Source organism: Colobus angolensis, unplaced genomic scaffold (assembly GCF_000951035.1).
Source record: "Colobus angolensis palliatus isolate OR3802 unplaced genomic scaffold, Cang.pa_1.0 Scaffold202, whole genome shotgun sequence".
NCBI classification, from domain to species: Eukaryota; Metazoa; Chordata; class Mammalia; order Primates; family Cercopithecidae; genus Colobus; species Colobus angolensis.
Window position 1 is genome coordinate 3,735,302 of NW_012115178.1, and position 18,196 is coordinate 3,753,497.

At 38.7% G+C, this 18,196-nt stretch overlaps 1 protein-coding gene across 1 annotated transcript; it reads right to left on the reverse strand.

Moving 5' to 3' along the window:
• Positions 1–2,842: 2,842 nt before the first annotated feature.
• DTD2 (D-tyrosyl-tRNA deacylase 2 (putative)) lies at positions 2,843–13,623 on the reverse strand. Its single transcript, XM_011941864.1, has 3 exons — positions 13,396–13,623; positions 9,097–9,166; positions 2,843–4,297 (listed from the first exon to the last, which is right to left on the reverse strand). Exons 1-3 carry the CDS (start codon positions 13,504–13,506, stop codon positions 3,972–3,974), a joined length of 507 nt encoding a protein of 168 aa, XP_011797254.1. The 5' UTR covers positions 13,507–13,623; the 3' UTR covers positions 2,843–3,971.
• Positions 13,624–18,196: the final 4,573 nt, after the last annotated feature.

Genomic DNA, 18,196 nt, shown 5'->3' on the forward strand with positions numbered 1-18,196 from the left:
AAAAAAAAACAACAAAAAAAACCAATGCGCTTTTCTGGTTCTCTCTCGGAAATTTCTATCGTCTCCTCTGGCCTCTCATACTTTGCCGTTTCTTTACATGTTATTTCTTAAAATTCTGATTTTAGTCCTCTACAGATCTCCTTGAGTGATTTCATTCACTCCTAAGGTGAGGTGCATAGAGAATGTTGATGCCAACCTCAGAAGATTAGACTTTCTCCTGTCGATAAAGAGGAGTTATAAAAGTTCCTAAGAAGTAGAATATCATAGAGAAAGACATGTTCTGGAATATAACCTTGGAGATGGTCTGAAAAGGAATAGGGATAGGAGAAATAGGAGGTAGGGAGAATAGTTATGAAACTATCAAAATAACTGTTTAAAGTCATCACCAAGGGATGGCTTCAAAATGAAAATGTTACTTTTCTAGTAGTTCTTCTCTTTAAGAAACTAGTCTTATTTCAATAAATTAATAGGCAAGACACTTCTAAGTACATTGGAATTTCATTTTTTTTTTGCTATATATTTAACTATAACATAACAAATCAGGTCCTCTGCAATGTTAATCACAGATAGTAAAAATCTGACATGACATTGTTCTATTATAACATCAACGTGAATTCTTTTCTAAAACAAGTGGCATGAAGGATTTTATAGTATTGATATCTGATAAATTTAGTTCTTTCATTATGGAGTCAAGAAATCATTAGTACAGATATTATTCATAAATGGTATACCTTCTTTTATGACTTGAACTCATGAAAGAATGGTAAAAGTATGTTTGATTTTACTTTATATGAAGGTACTCAAGCTATTACAACCATATCCATTGTGTCTTATACACATATCCATATCCATGGATTATATACAATGGATTATACACAATGGATATGGTTATATTTGAAACATTCTATAATCTTAGAAAAATAGAGGCAGAAAGCACCTAAATTAGGTGCAATGCTGTCTGCTCCTAATTTAGTAAATAAACCAATTTATTGGCTATTCTTTCTCAAGTGATCCACATTGAGAGATGCTAAGTCTTTATCAAGATCAATTTCAATTTTTTTTTTTTTGATACGGAGTCTTGCTCTCTTGCCTAGGCTGGAGTGCAATGGCACAATCTCGGCTCACTGCAATCTCTGTCTCCTGGGTTCAATTGATTCTCCTGCCTCAGCCTCCCAAGTAGTTGGGGCTACAGGCGCCAACCACCACGCCCAGCTAATTTTTTGTATTTTTAGTAGAGATGGGATTTCACTATGTTAGCCAGGATGGTCTCGATCTCCTGACCTCATGATCCACTCGCCTAAAACTCCCAAAGTGCTGGGATTACAGGCGTGAGCCACCGTGCCCGGCCCAATTTCAATTTTTAACAACTGTGACTACAAGAAAGTCAAGAAAATAGAAATTAGTCCTCCCTCTTGTGTGACCTTGGGAAAATTCCTTAAGCACCGTCTTACTTTCCACAGCACTATCCTCATCATACATATACTGTGAAGATAAAATACCTATTGAAGATTCTTTGAGCACCTTTGGCCAGAAGAGCTACAGAAAGCCAAGGTACAGTTATTTTCATATCCACAACTTCATTTGCCTTTTCCCTTGTTGTAGCCTTTCTGGAAATTAAGCAAAGATGTCTATCATCTTCTGCTTAATAACCCTTCATGTACTTGAAATTGTTATTCTCCCCTGGTACCTCAAGCACATTTTTAAAAGAGGATTGCCTGAACTCTAAAACAGCAATCAAGGGCTATGAGTCAGCATTTCACCTAGACATAAAATCAAAATGGTTTAAAATAGGTAACATTATCTTTTTGAAAGATGTACATACCTCTTTGGAGAAACTATGAGACAATTGGAGTTTGCCAGTTTATGAATAGTTTATTACATTTCAATAAGTGTATCATGAATCAATAAAGCAAAAGTTAAGGACAATGAGCTCATTACCAAGCCACTTATTGATTCTTAGTTCCAAAATAGAATAGTACAGGAAGGGTATAGAGAAAATAGGATTTTTTCATGATAAAACTTTAAGCATCTTAGGAACACAGACCTAAAGAAACTATAAGACACATGGAAATTTCAGCAGCTATTTAGAATGTTTGTTTACCTTTTTTTTGTCAATTAGAATTAATTATTTGGTTTTTACTCTTAAAAAAACAAAAAAGCCTTTCAACTCAAGTCAGAGGAGTTTGCCAAAACTGAATACTACCTCTTAGTGACTTAATTATTCTTTCAATTTCTTGTATGTCTTCCTTTCTTGCCTTTGAAAAGTTTACCTTACTAGCTGTCTATCTTACATCACTGTTCTAGCTCAGACTGCCCTAACAAAATACCATCAGACTGGGTGGTTTAAACAACAGAAATTCATTTCCTCACAGTTCTGGGGGTTAGAAGTTCAAGCTCAAGGTGTCAGCATGGTCTGTTTCTGGTGACTGCTTTCTTTCTGGCTTATAGACAGCCACCTTCCCGCTGTGTCCTCAGGCGGGGGTGTTGTGGGATAGAATAGTTGGAGGAGCCCCATCTCCAGATACCATCACATTGATAAGGGCTTCAACATATAAATTTTGGGGATGGGAACAAACATCTAGTTCAAAACATCCACTAACAGAAAAATTGACACTGGCTCCATATCATCAAGCAGATAATATGGAAATGAACAAGTCAATTTGTTTTCAAACTATTCTTATGGGAAGTTTCCCCTTTTCTCCCTTTTATAGCAATCTAATTCAATGGGAAAGGAACTTCTTAAACAATTTATGAACTAACACTAATTTCATGAACCAGTTCTTTAAAAAGCAAAGACAAAAAGTGAGAGACATAGTTTTGGTAAAAACTGAGAAATAGACCATTAACCCACTTATATAGTATGTTTAATAAAAACAACTTTTAAACCCTTATACTTTGTTCTTATATCAAGTAAAGATTCTTAAAGTAATGTAAAACATTTGGATGTCCCTGGAAAGTTATATAACACACAATAACACTTTTATATTACATATATATATATGTTAGAGACTGGGTCTTGCTATTCTGCCCAGGCTGGTCTCAAACTCCTGGGCTCAAGTGATCCTCCCACCTCGGCCTCCCAAAGTGCTGGGATGATAGGCATGAGCCACCACATTTGGCCCTATATTACATTTTCATGCATATTATTAAAAGAAATGGTGACTTATATATGGGAATATAGAAAACTGAAATAGTAAACAAAATTAACAAAGTAATAATTGGGTTGTGCTGAAGTTTACCTAATATTAATACAAATAGTCATTTTTATTACATGCTATACAAATTTGATGGTATAAGAAATGTGTTTTTCTTGTTTGCATGAATCTCTTCATAACAAAATACTCAAGGTGTACACAATTTTTTAAACACAGTTAAGAGGCTGGGCACGGTGGCTCACGCCTGTAGTCCCAGCACTTTGGGAGGCCGAGGTGGGCAGATCACGAGGTCAGGAGATCAAGACCATCTGGCCAACACGGTGAAACCCCATTTCTACTAAAAATACAAAAAAATTATCTGGGCATGGTGGTATGTGCCTGTAATCCCAGCTACTTGGGAGGCTGAGGCAGGAGAATCGCTTGAACCTGGGAGGCAGAGGTTGCAGTGAGCCAAGATTGCGCCACTACACTCCAGCCTGGTGACAGAGTGAGACTCCATCTCAAAACAAAAACAAAAACAAAAACAAAAAAAAATTAAGAACATTTCCTTAATGACTACGAAGTGAATAGACAGCGTATTTCAAATTTTCAAGTAGAAGGGTAGAGGAATGTAGGACCAAAGGTGACTGAGATCCAGAGTTTAGGTGACTTGGCAAAGTCATCCAATTAGCAGGTGCAGAGTTACATATGAAACTCAAGATTTTCTTGTCTAAAAATGCTGAAGATTAGTACATTCAACATGAAGGGAAAGAAAATCTAATTATACTTTAGATCATTTCATACCAGAAAACAGCTATAGAAACTAGTTTTTCATTTTCAAAACTCAATTAAGTGTGTGAATGGTCCGTTGGTGTCCAGCTTTAATACCTGCCTGTTCCCATAAGTGCCATGTTCCACTACAACCCCAGCTTCAGCACACTTGCTATTAGCAGCTACTTCTTTTTCACACAGCGTCACAAATTGAGAGTAAAGTTCCAACCCTTCTTCTTTTCCAGAGTTAGAGTGATATTGCATGTTTCTTCCTTTTAGTCTTCCTCCAAGGGTAGCTTGAGGGATAATAAGAATGTTGCCAGGTAGATCCAATATAGAGACATGCTTGCCATTTTCTGTCTCACTTAATTTCACATTTAACAGTGTATTAACTGGGTGAGGAAGAAAGGCAAAACATTTTAAAGTGAAAAACAAACATGAAGAAAACCATCAAGTTTTTAGTCAGCAAATCTCACGTTTAAAATTCAGTTTGTCAGCTCATGCCTCTAACCCAAAGTCTCGATTTAGATTTAAAATACTGCTTCACTAAGCTAAATAATCTAAGCATGAAAAATAAAGCAATTTTCATGCAGAAAATGGTATGATATTTTAAATCTGAATTAGCAGTTAAGATCACCTAACAATAAGTTCATCCAGAAAGGTCTAAAGAATTAACTGTACACTGAAACCTCAAATATTGTTCCCCTGGGGGAATACATGAGAAGATTTTACTTTCATGTTCCTTTTATTTAGTAAGTAAATCCCACTGGAAAAATACAAGGGTAACTTCTCCTTACACCAAATTCTGCTTGCTTGCTTGCTTTATTTATTTATTTAGAGACAGAGTTTCGCTCTGTTGCCCAGGCTTGAGTGCAATGGTGCGATCTCAGCTCACTGCAACCTCTGCCTCCTGGGTTCAAGCAATTCTCCTGCCTCAGCCTCCCGAGTAGCTGGGACTACAGGCACGTGCCACCATGTCCGGCTAATTTTTTGTATTTTTAGTAGAGACGGGGTTTCACCGTATTAGCCAGGCTGGTCTCGATCTCCTGACCTCATGATCCGCCCACCTTGGCCTCCCAAAGTGTTGGGATTACAGGTGTGAATCAACGCACCCGGCTAAATTTTTCTTTATAACGGAATATCAAATAAAAATTTTAGTGCAGTTATTATTTTAAACTTAGTTGCCAAGAGTTCTAAGCAGAGACAAAGGTTCTTGTTTCAGTCCCATTATAAACCAGCCAATTTTGTTGTTTAATAACCTTAAAGGCAATATTAACATGGACTAATTATTTTATAAATATAACTCATCAGAGAAGGGTAAAGGTGAAAGCAAGAATCATCAGAAATTCATTGTTATAACTGAAAAAGTAAATAAAAACATATAAAGCTACTAGCATTATCTTCATATACATATAAGAAAACATGTGATATTATTTGCATAGTATTCATGAGATTTCTTATAGCTAGTAAGAAGTGTTGAAACCACCATAAGTATCCATATATAGCTAAAAGTCTAAACTTAGAAAGCCTTTATACCTCAACATTAACCATTTTTGAAACAATAAGCAAAGGAAGTGTCTAATATAAATAGACCTACGGTCTCCCTACCTCTATAAAGGTGTACCTGACTTCTGTTTGCAAAGAATAGTCCTGAGAGGGCAAATGGTAGAAGGAACTATATAACCTTCAAGACATCTGCCCTCAAATTAGGCTTTAAAAGGTATGCTTTCTGTTGGGGTAGTTAACAGTTTTAATTATTAGAGGGTCTGTAGTAAATATTCATATTGTTACCCCTCTCTACAAATCATGGAATTAATCTGGTAAAAACCTGCCAAGGTGAACACCCAAATGAATTTCTAAGCTAGGCATTAAGCATCATCAATTTTCACTTAACACTTATTTTTAAATACCTCTAGTTTTCTCTGTTACAAATAGGACTTTGCTGTTTAGCCAGCAGTCTTTACTAACTGCTTGTAAGGAAACTTTCCAGAGCACTTCATTCCACTCAAAATCACTATCTAGCTATCTAGGCCTCAGGCTAGTGACAAAGTAAATAGGCAATTTTGGAATAACAGGCCTGAGAGATAATGCTACAATTTATTATATTTCCACCTACCTCCCTCTACTGGCTATAACTGAGATTTCAGTTAATGCTGTTGGTATACATATATCAGTATGTAGATAAATACAATGTAGAACCAGTAAGTAGAATTAAAACGAGACAATGAATGAATGGCATGTTGGAAACTGAAATATCCTAAAATAGGTTATCAATCAAGTATCTCTAATGATGTATATGGGATGTTAAGCTTTGACAGGTTTCTGGCCCTCAGCCCAATTATATTGAAGGTGAATGGAGGAAGATTTTATACATCTCTATGTTAGCTATGCTATTTCAGATTTTGTGGATATAACTGGTTATTATATTCTCAAGGGATATATGCTTTGATTGGAAATATCTGAATCTATGTCATAAATAAGAGGTGAGGCTTCAGAGAATTCCATCACATTGACTTACTTAGCCTACTGGAATAGAGTGAAGTACAAGCTAATACTATTAATAATAGATGGACTTACTTTGCTTACAACTCAAACGAGTAGAATGTGATTCTTAGAGTCATATATTTCTTTACTGAAAATCATGATATAAAAAATCATGTGTTAGTGTTAGACTATCCGCTACAAGAGTTAGGGTGGACCTCCTTGGTGTTTTAAATTCACTACAATCTTATGCATGTATTTAAAGTGAACTCACAAAGACAGATATGGATGCACACAGGATTTAATCACTATAAAACATGCAGTTTGGATGTGGTAGGCATATTTCATACTATTATGATGAAGAACCATTTGAGACTCCGTAAGACAACTTTACGAAGTCAATCTTAAGTCAGAATGACAAAAACTTTCTTCCTGTTTTTGAAGGTTTCTATATTTTTTATGGACCAAAAAAGATTTAATCCAAAGCAAAATATTAATTTAGGAAAGTGGACAGACTGTCTAACACTCCAGCATTAGGATCTGCCAAATTATTCTCTATAATAGGAGTCCTCATTACATTATGTTCTTTTCTTTTTTTCTTTTTTTTTTTTGAGATGGAGTCTTGCTCTGTCGCACAGGCTGGAGGGCAGTGGTGTGATCTCGGCTCACTGCAACCTCCGCCTCCTGGGTTCACACCATTCCCCTACTTCAGCCTTCCAAGTAGCTGGGACTACAGGTGCCCACCACCACGCCCAGCTAATTTTTTTGTATTTTTAGTAGAGTCGGGGTTTCACCATGTTAGCCAGGATGGTCTTGATCTCCTGACCTCGTGATATGCCTGCCTTGGCCTCCCAAAGTGCTGGGATTACAGGAGTAAGCCACAGCGCCCGGCCTCTCTCTCTTTTTTTTTTTCTTCTTCAGACCAGAACATTCTGTTCTTAACTCTTCAGAGGTTACTTCTTATCTTCTGGATTCAAATTTCAAACTATTGCAGTTACTGGCTTTCCATTCTCACCTAGCATAGTCTCTTAAGTCTGGTTTTCATCTTTTGACGAAGTTGTCAGACATGTTTGATATATCACTATAAAATTCCCACTAGGAATTTTAGCTTTTTGTCCAAGCTCTTCCTCATTGGCCTATTTGCCCTTGAAGCTCCTCTAGGTTAACTTCTGTAAGCTTCAACTGCCCATTTGTATACCAATATTTCTTATTAATCCAACTGATGGATGCTGTCCTTTACTAATGAAGAGAATACAATCTGTTCCCAACCTTAAGGATAGCTTTTCTTTCAAGTTTGTATGTATGCTTGTTTGTGGATATAATCCTTATATTCAAATAGTGTCCTGAAAGGGTATATGATTTGATTTGGTATATCTGAACCTATGTGATTATCACATGAAATACTATAGCCATGTGAGATAGTGTATATATACATATCACTATACAGTGCTATAGCCTATCCAGGAAACCAGAAAGCTGCAGGTAGATAAATTACTGTTCAGAGATCCCTGAACATTGACTCTGTTTTCCATGTCTTTGGAGGAAGTGTGGCTGTGATGACACTGAATTTGGCTCAAGACCCAGGAGAACCTTATATCTATACTTATTTCCACAAAAAAGGGCATACAGGGCTAATGTAAATTCTTCCATAATAATGATAGAAACTTGAGTTGTCCAGGTTTGATGAGAGCCACATCTTGTATATACAGCGTCATCTACTGTCTCTGTTAGGGGCTCTGGGGGATAAAGGAAACTATATTAAGAAATGCAGCATCTGTTTCTCCCTGTGTGACCACCCTACTTCCAAGAATTTTCTGTATCCTTGGCTGAAGTGCATTGTGTGTATGTGTTTTTATGTACACTCTTCTACATCAATCTGTAAGTCACCTGAAATGCTGCAGATGTTTTAAAAGAATTTCACCATACTTGCTTACTTTAAACTTTGAAACAGGCAAATAGCTAAGGCCAATAACACTAGATAGAATTAAGTAATTAATAACATCAGCACAATTTAAGATTGTGCATCTTAGGATGGGCAGGGATTGGTTAATGGATACAAAATTACAGCTAGATAGGAGGAATGAGTTCTGGTGTTCTGCAGCACTGTAGGATGAATATGACTAACTATAATTTATTGTATACTGTCAAAAGTCTAGAAGAAAGGATTTTAAATGGTCACAACACAAATAACAAATGTTTGAGATAATACATATCTGGTTTGATTGTTATACATTGTATACAGTATTAAAATATCACTTTGTATACCATGAATATGTAAAATTATTATTTATTATTTTAAAAATAAAAGGGAAGGAAAAAGATTATGCTTCTTCTCCCTTCTGGTTCATTTGTCTATTACTGTTCTTTCTCACTCTCTTTTTTTTTTTTTTGAGACAGGGTCTCATTGTGTTGCCCAGGCTGGAGTGCAGGGGCACCATCTCAGCTCACTGCAGCCTCGACCTCCTGGCCTCAAGCAATCTTCCAGCCTCAGCCTCCTAAGTAGCTAGGACCATAGGCACAGGTCACCATGCCCAGCTACTTTTGTTTATTTTCTGTAGAGAAGAAGTCTTACTATGTTGCCCAGGCCAGCTTCTAACTCTTGAGTTCAAGTAATCCACCTGCCTTGGCCTCCCAACATATTGGGAATTACAAATGTGAGCACCACACTTGGCCTCTCACTTTTAAAAAAGAAACAAAGTCAAACACATACCCATTTTGGGAAGAATTTCTTTATCAGCTCCCTTGAAAAAGCACACGTAGATCACCAATCCTCTTTGGACCTGTAAGAAATCACCACAGTAAACTCAGATTACAACAATATCTATAAAGATACAGGGCTAAATGGGTACAGTTTCACAACTATTAATATTATAGACATAGAGGTTAAAAGCACAGAAAATGAACTTTACAAAAGATTTCTCAAGTGAGAAAACAAAATATTTTTCAAGTTTCAATCATAAGTTGTTATTTCTTTCAAAAATTAAGTTTAAGGCAGGACGCAGTGGCTCAAGCCTGTAATCCCAGCACTTTGGGAGGCCGAGGTGGGTGGATCACGAGGTCAGGAGATCGAGACCATCCTGGCTAACGCGGTGAAACCTCATCTCTACTAAAAATACAAAAAATTAGCCGGGCGTGGTGGCAGGCGCCTGTAGTCCCAGCTACTCAGGAGGCTGAGGCAGGAGAATGGCATGAACCCAGGAGGCAGAGCTTGCAGTGAGCCGAGATCATGCCACTGCACTCCAGCCTGGGTGACAGAGAGAGATTCCATCTCGAAAAAAAAAAAAAGAATTAAGTTTAAAATATAGTAGCCAAGAGCAGTGAAGACAAGTTATACCTTCAAACATTTATTTCTAATCAAAATCATTAAGACGATCAACTAGCCTTTTCCCAAGTAAGGGTGACAGACTTAGAAACATTTCATTTGCTGGGCCCCATTTATTCAATGCCAAGTGAATTCACATTATACCAGATACAGCTGATGGATAAACAACATGTGACTGATATCTTTTGACATCATCTCTCTTTATTTCCCCTAATCCATTTACTTACAGATAATGAAAATAATGGTCTGATTCTATTTCTATAAACTCCAGGAAACTGTCCAATTATTATTATTTGTTGTTAATGCTTTAAATAAACATGATAGGGACCTGAAAATTGCATTTGTGATAATAAGTTCTACATTAAAAGGTTGGTTGTTATGAGGAATATAGGCTTATTTATTTTACATAATGACTTGGATATTTCTTAGATCTTGTAGGACAGAGACTATATAGAAAAGAGACATTTGAATAGTGACTTTGATTCTGCTTCTGAGTGAATCATTAGATTTTTTGATTCTGTAAATTAACCTTGACTCCAGGAGCTATTAGGAAGATTAAATGAGTTAATATTTATAAAGTACTTAAAAACAGTGCCTGGTTCACAGTAAGTGCTATATTAGTGTTTATTAAATGAGTATGTAAAAATAAATTTAAGGGCAGAGGCACAATTTATTTCACATTTTAACTTCCAAAGCACTTTACAGGCTGTTTTGTACATGATAGGGATTCAATTTATCTGTTGATTGCATTAACATTCAACTATATGTTCCAGGCTCTATGTGTTATCCAAAGAATTTTCTAGATACATGTAAATGCAGCTCTGCACTCACACTTGATTTACCTGGAAAAGAAGTGGGTCTTAAAAAGTGAAATTGTGCTCCTGAAACAATAGGCAAGGGCCTCCAATGCATACCCTTAAGAAGCTGGCAAGTTATTATAGGTATTTGCACTACTGTCACAGGCCTCTCCACTACTACTGTTTTCGTCATGAATCAAAATCTTAAGGATATTTATATTTGGACACATGCAGTGTCAGAATTAAATACCTAATCATTTGCAGAATGATAACTGTTCTTTCCACTAACATTATCTCCTCATTAAGGTCTTTGCCTTTCATTTATTCCATAATAGATATTAAGTTGTGACTTCTCTTCAAGTCAAAATCACTTTCCTTATAACTTCTTTGGTATAAAACATTTCAAATATATAGAAAAATACAGACAATTCTCACTGTAGCTTTAAAAAGTTCACTTACCAGGAACAAAAACATTAGTCTGTGACAGCAAAGTTCTAAATGAATGAAACTAAGAACAAGCAAAGAAAGTAACCTTCAAATCTTGACAATTAAAATGCTGTTTCTAAAAAAACCAGAACTTTTAATAATAGAATAGGGTAGAGAACACGTAAGAAGAATTTACATTTTCTCACCATCTAAATTACTTGTCAGCCCTTTAAACTAATTTAGTTATGTGTGTAGGAGTGAAAGGGAAAGCCTTTAAAATAGTTTTTAAGTTTATAAACACAAACTGATAGTTTAGATGCCAGCAATAAAATATACGTGATTTTGCATAAGAAGATGTAGCCTGAAAAACATAAAAAAGATAAATAAGCATGGAAGGAAACTAAATGACTGATAGTTTGTAATTTATAGTGTCTGGAGGCAACTACAAAAATGGATAATTCAGCCGGGCGCGGTGGCTCACACCTGTAATCCCAGCACTTTGGGAGGCCTAGGCGGGTGGATCACGAGGTCAGGAGTTTGAGACCATCCTGGCTAGCATGGTGAAACCACGTCTGTACTGAAAATACAAAAAATTAGCCAGGCGTGGTGGCGGGTGCCTGTGGTCCCAGGTGCTCAGGAGGCTGAGGCAGGAGAATGGCGTGAACCTGGGAGGCGGAGCTTGCAGTGAGCTGAGATTGCGCCACTGCCCTCCAGCCTGGGTGACAGCGCAAGACTCTGTCTCAAAAAAAAAAAGAAAGGATAATTCTTTTATTTATTACGTATTTTTGAAAGGAGGTCTCACTCTGTGGCTCAGGCTGGAGTGCAGTGGCAGGATCTCCCCTCACTGCAACCTCCGCCTCCCAGGTTCAAGAGATTCTCCTGCCTCAGCCTCCCGAGTGGCTGGGATTACAGGTGCCCGCCACCAAGCCTGGCTAATTTTTGTATTTTCAGTAGAGACGGGATCACCATGTTGGCCAGGCTGGTCTCAAACTCCTGACCTTAAGTGATCCGCCAGCCTCGGCCTCCCAAAGTGCTGGGATTACTGCGCCTGGCCAGTTAATTCTTCAGATAGGATGGCAAAATACAATAATAAAATTTCAAATAAGGATATCAAGACCTTACAAAAAATCATGACAAAAATAAGAAATAAGAAAAGTGAATTTCTGGGAGAGAGATAAGAATACAGGGATTTCTATGCTTGTATTTCCAAATTAGCACAGGGCAACAGATTCTGATTTTAGAATAATCACCCACATATCAAATAGTTCACTGGTACTATTTAAAACAGTAAGTAGGCCGGGCGCGGTGGCTCAGGCCTGTAATCCCAGCACTTTGGAAGGCTGAGGCACGTGGATCACCTGAGGTAAGTGGATCACCTGAGGTCAAGAGTTCTAGACAAGCCTGGCCAAAATGGCAAAACGCCGTCTCTACTAAAAATACAAAAATCAGCCAGGCGTGGTAGCTTGCTCCTGTTGTCCCAGCTACTCGGGAGGCTGAGGAAGGAAAACTGCTTGAACCTGGGAGGCGGAAGTTGCAGTGAGCCGAGATCGTGCCACTGCACTCCAGCCTGGGCGACAGATCAAGACTTCATCTCAAAAAAAAAAAAAATTAAAAAAATATAAAATAAGTAACATTGTTTTAATTAATGCTAGATCTGGGACCGAATTCAGCTGAAAAGATGAGCGAATGAGCGTTTGCTACACTGAAGTTTCTGAGTGTCTACAAAAGTCTTAATTACGAACTAATTTTTTTCTTACATTTCAACATACTTCAAAATTACGTCAGAGGCCTTAAAGAAAATTTTATTTGTTTTTGTATGCAGTGGGGGCAGGCTGTCTTAAAAAGGAAAGTATGTATGAAAGCCGAAGGAACTCAGTGACATAAATGTTTTAAATTCTTTGGAGAAATGTGTTTGATAACAATGTAACATTGTTATAAAAGTAGTGGTCTTTGTTTTCTCAGTTGGAAACAGGGCAAAATTTTTAAAAGGCTTCTTGAAAAACAATTGTTTCTTAGGAAATCTCATTTCTATGCTAAGACCAAGTCAACATAAGGGGGAATTCAACGCGATCTGAGGCCTAAGTTAAAGCAGATCATGAACTCTTGCAGCAAACCTGACCTACAAGCTTGCCCTCGACCAGCATAGGCCACGAGCTACAAGGGGTCTGAGACAGTAAGGCCCGAAGTCCACCGAACTCAGTTTCAAATCCCCGTGGTCCCCCCAAAAAGGGAGACGCGCTCTTCCTCTCGGGGGCTACAACTGGCGCTGGGGAACGGTGATGCAGGACCGAAAAGACAAGCGCAGCCAGGCAGGCCACTGCGGCCAGCGTCAAGCTGACCCGGTATCCCCGCAGCCGGACCGCCGGTCTCAGAGAGAGACGCAGAGGAGACGGGTCACCGAGACAACGCGGAAGAAACTGGCCCGCATGCCAGAGGATAACGAGAGCTGCCGGGCTGACGTTACCTCCACCCACTGGGCCGCTGCGTCCCCTTCGGCTGGGCGAATTTGCAGCCGGGCGTGCAGGCACTGCTGCAGGAGCGCCCGGGCCTGAAACATCCGGCTACTCTCAGCCATGGCTTAGGCCCGCGCCGCGGCCGGACGGTTACTGGGCCGCGTGCCGCAGGCCCCTTCCTCGACGCGCAGGAGGGGCAGACAGGGCGGGGCATGACAAAGGGACTGCCCCGATCGCCCAGTGGCCCCGCCCTTCTAGGGGCGGGGGCTCGGCCCGACTCTCGGATGTCCCGGATGTGCGGTCTTGGAGGGCGGTGTAGCGCTAAGCTTCTCCGCAGCTCCTGCCCAACTCTGCAGAAGGCGCTCAGTGTATACTTTTATTAAACGACTGAAAAGACTCGTTAGATCTGTTTCCTACAAACCTTTTAAGAAACATTTTTCACCTCAGAAAGCTTAGGTTCCAACTGTTGAAAAATTTTAAATCTGCTTGATTTAAATTCATGTTATGCCCGTATGAAAGTGAGTAAACAAATAATTGAATCAAAGAGCAAGCGGAGATGGAACTGAAAGCTATATATACATCCTTCAAAATTTTCCTTATTCCAATCAATAAAACAATGCTGCCTCCTCTATCGGGAATGCCATAAATCATTCTGATTCCACAGTTGTGAAAAGGTATTGGTATGCTATATGAATACACATTCTTTAGGAGATATCCTTGTTAAAAATGTTCTTATCCAAGAAAAGTGTGATTGTTAATAACTTAGCCCGCTACTAATACAAAAATAAAACAGTTTATTCTGATGCATATGATGTAAATTCTGTGATGCATTTTCTGGAAGTACATATGAGAATGTAAATAAAACTAAACAAGGGCTTGATTTTCTTTCCCATGTAACGTATTCCTTAAACATGCATCAGATTAGCATTTATTTTTCTATGGGCTTGGATGGTTTAGATGAGGAATAATAGTGTTACCCTGATTGCATTACCCAGGTCATTGATTTGGGCTCAGTTGACACAATGTGCCTATACATTCGGATCTGTTGTTTAAAAAGATGACATCACTGACAGTGTTGCTATCCATACAAAGTAGTGTGACTGAAGAAAATAATCCATGTATAATCAACAGTCCTTTGTACACAAAATCGAAGCTGCTTATTTGCTGGTTATCTTGCAGCCAGGTTTACACTTTTAGTAAAAACAGAAAGCAAAATCTCACATGATCTCTGATTGCTGCATTGCAAGGATTCCAACATTTGTTGACATTTGTCTGCAAAGCACAGACAAGTTGAATTGCTTCATGTTTGCACCTTTATGTCATTATAACTACTGAGTCTCTTTTCTCTCCGTCTCTCAGATTCAGATTTTACAGGCCTGAAAGAAACTTTGACATACAGACCATTAGCTACGTCCCAGAATCAGAGAAGACTTTGGTGTCCGTTTGTATGTGGTTGCAGGATATAGGGAGGTCTATTGAAAATAGGGTATATGGTTCACAGAGATCTTTCTACAGTGAGAGTGTCTTTAACAAATTGGGAAACCCTTTCTGTGAGTAGAATAGATGGAGTATGGATGGTAATGATTAGCTTCTAAAAAATCACTAATTACTTTAAACCTTCCTATTGAGTGAGGATCTCGTGGATGTTGCTGTAGGTACAGTAATAGGCTGTGACTCATTTATTTTTTACTTCTATTTGCAGAAGGCAATAGAGAGTAGCCACCAAAGACAGCATTTTCTTTCTGTATTTTATTTTTTGAACACTTAGTTTCATTCTACAAATAATTTAAGAAGGAAGGACATGCATGCAATAAAATAGTAAGATGTGAATTAAAGCATTAGGAATAAAGAAACTAGAATTATGTCAGTAAGCCACAATGGGGCAAATTGAAAACAGGTAAGGCAGTGGTTCTCGCCTGGGGTGCTGAGATGATATAGTATGCAGCAAAGTTTTCACAAATATATAACTTCAATTTTTGTTATAAAACAATTATGTTCTTTGTATGTACATATGAGGTGCTGTAGTTTGTTTCAAGTTGGAACTAAAGGCAAAGCATAGCATTAAGTTGGCTTTACAAGAAGTTGGTGGTTCACTGGAATGTAAGAGAGCTTTGCCTTGTGATTGTATGAGAAATCATTGAGCAGAGATAATTCTCAAACACCTACAATACTGAAAGTGTACCATATGGATAGGGGATTAATTGTGGATAGGTTCTAGGTCCTCTGAGATGGTATAATAACTAATTTAGTGTTATTTTAACTTCTTTAATTCATTCAAGTTGGTTGCCCCAAATTCTGGCATTCGAAGTATTTCACAAACATGAAAAGTTTGAGAACAATTTCTAAAAGATTCCTTAGAGTTGATGCTAAGCTTCCTGATTGTAAATAGGAGAGGATAGGGAAGGGCAGTATAATCTATTTCATAGTTCTAGGGATAAACAGAGGTTTTCCTCAGATTTAGCTCTAAGTTGAGCCTCTTACCTGAGACTTTATATAGGATATGTTAATAAATACAAGTGCAGGCGGGGTGCAGTGGCTGACGCCTGTAATCCCAGCACTTTGGGAGGCTGAGGCAGGCAGATCACGAGGTCAGGAGATTGAGACCATCCTGGCTAACATGGTGAAACTGTTTTTAGTCTCTACTAAAAAATACAAAAACATTAGCCAGGTGTGGTGGCGGGTGCCTGTAGTCCCAGCTACTCAGGAGGCTGAGGCAGGAGAATGGTGTGAACCCAGGAGGTAGAGCTTGCAGTGAGCCTAGATCACGCCATTACACTCCAGCCTGGACGACAGAGTGAAACTCTGTCTAAAAAACTAAAAAATAAAAAATACAAGTGCAACTGGAAGAGGTAGGTATTTTATCTTAGGGAAGACTGGATCTAGCCTTCTAGTTTAAAGCCCAGAGATTTTTTTTTTTTTTTCATTGCTTAGGGAGATAACCAGGTTCTGAGAAATTGGTTAACATTAACTAAAATGCACATTAGATTGGGGTAGAACCAGAATACTGATTTAGTCATTTATAATAAGAAATATTGCCATGACATGGAGTGGAAATTCTCACACAGGGCATGGTCAGCATGTTCCCCCTGTGGTTAAGCACAGGAAGCTAGATCATATTCAGAAGTCTCTTTATTAATTAACTATGAGAAATACTCAAAATCGGTATGACCAGCATATTATTTTTATGTAGAGAGAGTAACACAGAAATCAGGATGTTGCTTGGTAAATGAGAACTCAGAACAAAGAGGGTGAGAAAAGTTTTTTGTGGAAGACACCTAACTATGACCCAAGTACTAAGCACAGGAGATAGTGAGAAATATGCTCAACTATGTCCCTACAGCAAATGTAGTATTAGATTTTCTAGGGCAATTTCTTTAATTGTTCCTTGATAAAATCAGAATCCCTTGATATAACCCCAAAATAAAAGCAAGTCTTCAGATGTAATATGGTCTAAATATGCTAATGTGGCAGTCCTACTCTACTAGAGATTAATGCATGAACTTTGTGTACTTCACTTAATCCTAATCAATTTTCTCAACTGGTTTTTGAAAAGTGTTGAACAATGGGATCATTCAAGGTTTAGTCCATGGCAAGGGCTTGTGGAGTAGGGTATTTTATATTATTGACCAAGACATTGTGATTTAGAGATCAAAAGAGCAAACGGGGAGGTTACACTGTATGTTGAAAAGGGAAAGGCCAAATTAGGACGTGCATTTGGATGAATAGCTATGCTGGTTATATATGAAGGTGGATTTAAGGATTTCTGAAAAAGCAGTTTTGTCTACTATAACATATAAATGAAAAAATTAGTTTCCTAAAGTTCTATGCAGTGACAGATATAATTTTGGCTTGGAAAAAATGTCAAAGGTGTTGTCTTGACAGAAAACAGATGGCACACTTTCAAAAGGTGAAGAGAGGCTGTGCATGGTGGTGGCTCATGCCTGTAATCCCAGCACTTTGGGAGGCTGAAGCTGGAGAATCACTTCAGCCCAAGAGTTTGACACTAGCCTGGGTAAGATGGTGGGACCCCCGTCTCTATTGAAAAAAGAAAGAAAGTCAGGCACGGTGGCTCACACCTGTAATCCCAGCACTTTGGGAGGCCAAGGCGGGTGGATCACTTGAGCTCAGCAGTTCGAGACCAGCCTGGCCAACATGGTGAAACCCCACCTCTACTAAAATACAAAAAGTAGCCGGGTGTGGTGGCTTGTGCCTATAATCCCAGCTACTGGGGAAGCTGAGGTGGGAGAATCGCCTGAACCCAGGAGGCGAGGTTTGCAGTGAGCTGAGATTGAACCACTGCACTTCAGCCTGGGTGACAGAGCAAGACTCCATCTAAAAAAGAAAAGAAAAGAGAGAGAAAGAGGAAGGAAGGGAGGAAGGAAGAGAGGGAGGGAGGGAGGGAGGAAGGGAGGAAGGGAGGAAGGAAGAAAGGAAGGAAGGGGAAAGAGAGAGAAAGGAAGGAGAGAAAGAAAGAAAGAAAAAAGCAAGGAAGCAAGAAAAAGTGGTGAGAGTAAGAGAGTTGAATGATGGTTGAATGAAGGGATCATTAACCAGGTATGTGAAAGGTTAAGGAAAACCATCAGGGGATAGTGAAGGACCCAGGGCTAGCAACAACAGGAAGCAGTTACCATTCTGAAGGGGTAAGAGGAAGGAATAGTTTTCTTCAAGAACCAGCAAGAACCGTGAGTCACACTTGACAGGACCTGTGACCTTCCATAGAGAAATGCAGCCTCTGCCAAACTGCAATCTGTTTTCCCTTTCCTCCTACCTTCGATTGTCTGCCATTTCTCTCATTGGCTACACCCAGCTGGA

Excerpts from the sequence above, each read along its gene's own strand:
- DTD2 (XM_011941864.1), bottom strand. The coding sequence starts at position 13,506 with ATGGCTGAGAGTAGCCGGATGTTTCAGGCCCGGGCGCTCCTGCAGCAG. Across the intron at positions 9,167-13,395 it reads CAGCGGCCCAGTGGGTGGAG|GTCCAAAGAGGATTGGTGAT; the intron begins GTAACGTCAGCC and ends GATTTCTTACAG. Across the intron at positions 4,298-9,096 it reads AGAAATTCTTCCCAAAATGG|TTAATACACTGTTAAATGTG; the intron begins GTATGTGTTTGA and ends TTCCTCACCCAG.